General features: G+C 38.0%; 1 protein-coding gene across 1 annotated transcript; it reads left to right on the top strand.

Annotated features, from left to right (window-relative positions):
* Positions 1 to 364: 364 nt before the first annotated feature.
* LOC145228238 (uncharacterized) lies at positions 365 to 5,703 on the top strand. The gene is made up of 9 exons (XM_080093234.1): positions 365 to 686; positions 1,506 to 1,602; positions 2,008 to 2,176; positions 2,429 to 2,550; positions 3,175 to 3,426; positions 3,675 to 3,869; positions 4,278 to 4,463; positions 4,974 to 5,164; positions 5,520 to 5,703. The coding sequence occupies exons 1-9, from the start codon at positions 609 to 611 to the stop codon at positions 5,646 to 5,648; spliced, it is 1,419 nt and encodes a 472-aa protein (XP_079949360.1). The 5' UTR covers positions 365 to 608; the 3' UTR covers positions 5,649 to 5,703.
* The last annotated feature ends 909 nt before the right edge of the window (positions 5,704 to 6,612 follow it).

The raw sequence follows: 6,612 nt of genomic DNA, 5'->3' as shown, positions 1-6,612 counted from the left end.
CTGCATGTTATTGAGTTTGGCCCGTCGCTGTGCAAGTAAACAAAATTCCCCAATGATACCGTCTGCTGTTTACACCCGTGTACATTATTGCGTAACAACCATTACGTCACAATGGAGTTTCTAATTAAGATTTGTATTACTTGTTTTTCTACACAAACAATGACTAGAAAACTAGAAATGTGGCTTTTCTATATATTGGCAACTTATATTTGTCCAATAAAGGCTAAAAATTGGAGCAGCAACCCCAGAAATTTTAGGCACGAGCCGCCACTGACTTTACTATATCTTTTTTGGTGTGTTTATTGTTCTTATAACTGTAAACGAGGATACACATTTCTAAGATTATATTTTCGGGGTGAGGATTTTAATTAGAAATTATAAGACAGCTATTTCTAAGATTCCAAATTAGCAGTAACACTCAAGTGGCCCGCGCAATCATTCGTAAACCGCATGTGGCCCTTTGGCCAAAAAGGTTGGACACCCCTGCTCTAATCTAACACTGTTCTTATGCAGACGCCCAAGTCCTCGATTCACCAACATTCGGAAATGTGAACTTTAATGGATTTACGGCTTTCTTTAACATAACTGGAACAACAAATGCTCGACTAATGTACGCACCAAGGCATCGTTCCGATCCAAACAGCTTTACTTCACTACCTCTAGCCACAGAGGCTACTTCTCAGCCAGTAAGTCAGCTTTATTTTTATCGATTTGTCGGTTTATTTAAGATCCAACTATTTTACGCGTAACATTTAAGTAAACACGCAAAATACAGGCATTTGGGCTACACAGCTCGCTGGGGCAATTCGGGCACCGTACATATAAACAAAATTAAATGAAATTAATGTTGCTTTTGTTAAGATAACACATTTAAAAACTCTACACCAGTGCTCTTCAACCGGGGTTCCGCGGAACCCTAGGGTTCCGTACAACCCTTACAGGGGTTCCGTGAACTTTAAGAGTCGCACAGGGGTTCACAGCGGTTTGGTGTAGCGATTCAAACAAGAATGATTCATAATGTCATTGTTGTGAACAGCAATGCTCGCCTGTACGATTAAGTTAACCTTGGTTACACCATTGATCAATTGTGAGGTAATAAACACAGTCTTGATACACTTTGGCTAAGTTGCAAGAATGTAGAAACGACCGATCCAAGCAACTTGGCAATGCGTTTCAGTGAATCGTTTAATTGAAGTCAACTTTGCGCTTGGGGTGTATTAAGGAAATGCATGTTTTTTCTTCGATACTTGTATTACATTAAAATTATTTTATGGGGGGTTCCGCAAAGTTTGACAAAACACCTTGAGAGTTTCGTGCCACTAAAAGGTTGAAGAGCACTGCTCTTCACTGTAGAAAATGAACTTTCTGTTGGGTCGCTATAAGGGCCTTTGTAACAGAATGTGGGCCAACAACAAAACATTTCCCTTTTCGAATTTCTTTTGTTTCATTTTTATATATTTTGTTTTATTGGTACGTTTATATTGCTGTATTTGTTGTCTGTTTAGGTTTCCGATGTTTCCAGTAACACGGTATTTGAGGTAAAGTTGCAAGCAAACGTCGGCAGTTCAAACATACAAAGCGCCATTAGTTTTGTTAGGACAGGTATGTCGAAAATCGCAACACCTTTTTAGCTTTTGTGCACCATGTTTTGGAAATGTGTGTCAAAATTGTCGAAATTTTCGACTAAAATTGTACGACGGGTCGGATCGGTTTTGGGCTCCATTGTTGCAAAAAATGGGCTCGATTAAGACCTGGCACACTCGATCACATACATGTCCCGTGAAATCTAATTTTAGGCCCCATCTCGGACTTTTTGGGCTTATTTGGTTTCGGGCTTGGTAACAACTTTGTTTTTGATTATCTACCATTTGTAAAGTACGTAAAAGATTTATGATACATAACGCCTTTCATTTTTTTAAATGTTGGTTGTTTTTTCGCAATAAATTACGCTATGGTAAGTTCATTTGTTTGGCGCAACCAATATAACATAATACTTTTTTCATGCAGCTCCCGCGGGCGTTACAATCGGATACATTCTACCGAGACCTACCTTTGCTGTGGTGATGTTTGGAAAGACGCCAGGCGCAACTGCCTGGGATGTCAAACATACGAATATGGAAACAGGAGTGGTGGAGAATTGCACTTGCGCAAACGGATCGTATGCCTACGTCGCAGTGTAAGTTTCAACATTTAAAATAGTTAATCAATTTTAGGGTTAGGGTTTCTCATGTCAGGTTTGTCCAGAAGGCATTTTGTCCGTGTAGTCCACTATGGTTCATCGATACACTTTGCTATAGGTTGATGTATAAAGTCTTCACAGTCTCAGACAGGCCGTACCTTCGCATTTCGCCATGTAGAACGTTGATATTAATCATATTATTTTTAGCATGTAATTATAGTATTCTTACTTTATGAATATTTAAAACAGGATAACCTCACTTGATGCCAACACGGTCTATCAGGTAGAAGCTCGTGTTTCACAAGTTTACAATTCTGTAAACTTTACTGAAGAACAGAGTCCTTACGGTCGCTCTTTTAACTTCACAACAGGTGCAATATTGTGCTGTAATATTTGTAGTGATACATACAAGTAAGTTTGTCGTTTTACACTACTGTACTATAAACTCAAATAATGTTACCTGGTCTGAAACAAAAAAACATTACATGCATTCAGCATTACCGAGCCGACAAACTAAATTTGCTAGTACCAGGTATAATTATTTGACGTTTTAAAGTTTAAAGCCGATTATTATTTTGTTATTTTATGAAATATAACTAACTGCCATATGATTCTGATTAGGCTGAGTGAATAACATTTACTTTGTTGCGGAGGGTTTAAATCTAAAACGCTCGTGATTACGAATACTGATTAGTTTTTTTGATGTGTATGATGACCATGAATACGTCTATACCGTACGTGAGTAACTTTTCCTCCAAAGTTAGTAAAAAAATGCTCCAATGTCCCTTTTTTCGCATATTTTTGCTTTTTGTGAGTAAGAGGTGTTTTTAATGCAGTATTTGAACAAATTTTCTCACATCTTATACAAACTAACCTAACACAATGTCTTATATTATGTCGATGCTATGCTTTTCTTGATTTAAACTTCAAAGCAGTTCTAGGTGACAATAAAAGGATAACTGTATACAGGTAGACAAATTCTTTTGTGTTTTCAGCGCGACTTTCGGCATTTGGTAGAGTCACTTTCGTGAACACTGCAACCACGACGCAAATTCAGGATTCAATCAATGACGCTTACGCCAATAACTCAAATGTTCACAGCGCAAACCTGATAACATTTGATAACATGACAGACTCTATTTATCGCCATTATGAGATACTTGTGAACGAGCCAACAGCTCCAAACGCTGCTACCCTGATGATTCCTGATACTGCATTTTACACAAATAATCAAGTGCGATATGAAGGTAACATCTGCAGGAAAATGGCCTCTAAAAACCAAATTAATTTAAATATACTTTCCTCCGAAATACCGAAACACAAGCAAAAATCGAACTGTCCGGCATTTAAATTAGTATAGGGCCTATACCTATACTATAGGCATTTGTACCACAAAGTGTGCTGGGTCAACACAGAGCACTATATAAACAAACTGAAAAGCCCCAAACGTTGATGGTGAATTGTATTTGTTTTAGCGTTATAATTTTTTTGCCAGTGACATCGACAAGATACGATTTCAATAGCATCATGGAATATTTTTACTTTCTCGACGACGATGTGTGTGATGCTGTGCCTGATTCACGAAAGTGGTTTCTGTTCACGGACGAAGGTTCCAGAGAAAACTTTACTTTTCCAACAGGAAATGATGGTTTATCTGGTCAAATTTTTACCATTCAGTCTGAGCCTTCGCGTAAGTTCTTTCTATTTGATGCATTTGTCAAGTAGTTGCGTTTAAAATCCCATATTTAGAAAGAAAATTTAGGTGGCATACATTGCTCAAAAATGCATATAATAGGAAATTTAAAATGCAGTATTTTGACAAACCTCTGGATGACGTTTTCAATGTGTGAACGTGTGCAAATTTGTTAGACCACAAAGGGTATTTTTTAAATCTGATACATATAGGATTTGTTTTAATATCAGTCAAATCGTCCAATTAGAGAAAATGCTTTTACACAGTGTCCGAACTTAGCTTCTCCTGCAAACGCAAGGCTCTTACCTTACGTCGCTTCAAAATAACAATGCGAGAGTACTTTTACCTTATACGTTTACTTTAGTTCAATTGACGTTATTCAGACATAATACATTACTTGTTCAGGTATTGGTGTATCATCTGGGAACACTAACGTATTTAATTTTACCCTGGAACCAAACTCCTTATACGGCATAGGACAAAACAACTTGGTACGGGATTGTGATGTCTCTGAGCCGTTCTATAGACGAATCTACGAATTAACCGACGACAATCATCCTGGAAACTTTTACGCCATTTTTGATACGACTGGTATGTGTCATGTCCCTAAAACATATAAAGGGCAGCGAAAAAGAGACATCATCTACAAACCATTACCTAAAAGTTGTGCTTATTTTGAGGTTCGTCGATAACACATCAGATGGTTTATTCACCTTTGTTGCTTTCAGATCACTCTAACTTTAAAGTAGTCCAAGCGTTTACATAAATTGGGCAATTCGTTTTGAATGTGTTACATATTATAAATTGATGCACAAACGCTTGTTGGTTTTGCGCAGGGCTAATAATCACACTAAAGGTTCACAAAAAAGTTTTCCACTGCAGATATGGTAACCAGAATATCGGTCAAATGACCATGTAAATATGTTGCACTGCAGGCCCAAGAAAAATGTTTTAATCCGGCATAGAACATTGTAAAGAGTTTAAACATTACTGACGTAGTTATCTCTGTCCTGAGTGGTAATATGGTTCAGTGCACCCGCAAGAACAATTAAGTGTCATGTTTAATACGCATGGTGACAATATAACGTTTACATTATTCAGACGATGCTCCCTTGCCTAACCTCAACTTCGCGAGTGTGCCTGAAAGCAACGGCGAATCAGTACGAGTTTCTTTTCCATCTGCTACACCGGAGAGAGTTACACAGTACACTTTCACATACGTAGGGTCAAATGGATCAACACTCAGCACAACACTCGAAGAGTGGGAAATTGACGGGGGCAGCGATTTAACGGTATTGTCCGGTGTATAAACATAACCTTGCGATGTTTATTGGGTGTCCATACTGTTTTTTTTACTGACTAATACTAAGTAAAGAGTCTTTTAAACAGGAATTAGCTAGACGCCTCTATTGTATGATGTGTTCACACAAATAATCCTTCATACACTTTTGGTTCAGTTATTTGCCGTCAAAGTTAATAATTACGCGTGGATAAAACGCATTTAAAGTTCAACAAAGTGTATTAAAAACGTCTTATTCGCTGACGTTAAAAGCTTTTCTTCAACACTTATTTTCTTGTTTGCAAAACAATTAATAACTAAATTAATTTAAAATCGCGTGTTCAATTCGAAATATTCATTAATTTCAGATGCGTTTGGTCGGCTTGAATGTTGACGGCACAACATCGGTAAATGTGTCGGCGAGGTTCAGGAGCTTTGATGGATCCATATCTGCATCTCGTAGCCTTAACGATTTTAGTGTGACAACTGGTATGTAATTTTCAAAACACAATCAAAACGTCTAAACTTTACTTATGCCTAATAAAATGCCCGCTACCGACGAAGCCAGTAGCCTAAATTGCATACCAGTTAAACGTGTGATCAGTTTAAATGCATGGGGGGTCGTGATTCCTAAGTTGTAGCCTGTCATATGCAATATTCCCAAGTTGTAGCCTGTCATTTGAATATTCCTACATGATCAGGATAAAATTCTCGCGCGAGAGGGCGTTTCTGTTGGTCATGGAGCAAAAAAGCACGCAAACGAGAGAAGCGCGAAATGGGACTTCCCCGCGCGTTCCTAAAACAGAAAAAGAAATTTCGCGTTTGCTTGCTTCGCACACGCTTAGTAGCTGCAGTTTGGCGTAAGGCTATATGAAGCAGCTGCAACTTCCCATGACACAATTGTACCACCAGGGATTTTACTACCGTTGTAACGAAACGTACTTGTGAAGAAACATCTAAAGGCCGATGCACACATGATGCGATGGATGCGATTTTTTGTCGCAAGGCCAAAATAATTGACGTCATTTCCGCTCTTCAGCGACAAATGCGACAAAATCGCAGAGTTCAAATGTTTGCTACAAAATCGCGGTCATCGCAGAGGTCAGTGCGATATTTTCGCTTTCTTTGCTGTCGGTCCACACTCCACAACGAATCAGCAAGTTGCAAAGCTGTAGTGATTTTTTGTGTGCAAGAAAATTAAAAAATAATGTTGTAGTGAAAAGTTACAAGAACAAGAACGACAATATAAATTCTGGATCACCAGGTAACTTTCTCAAAAGTGTCGTGTTTGTGTTTACAAGACTTTTGAATAGATTAGCTTAGTAAATCAGAATCACCTTGTAAACTGGATTGGTTTTGCTTAGGGAAATAGAAGTAAAAGGATTGTTATGATGTTGTAGATACTAGTTCCACTGACCAGTGTTAAAAAAAAAGAATTTGGATTTACTGCCTTTCTGCTTG

This window comes from Phallusia mammillata, chromosome 5 (genome assembly GCF_965637545.1).
Source record: "Phallusia mammillata chromosome 5, kaPhaMamm4.hap1.1, whole genome shotgun sequence".
In the NCBI taxonomy this organism is placed as follows: Eukaryota; Metazoa; Chordata; class Ascidiacea; order Phlebobranchia; family Ascidiidae; genus Phallusia; species Phallusia mammillata.
This window is presented reverse-complemented; position numbering and strand designations above follow the sequence as displayed.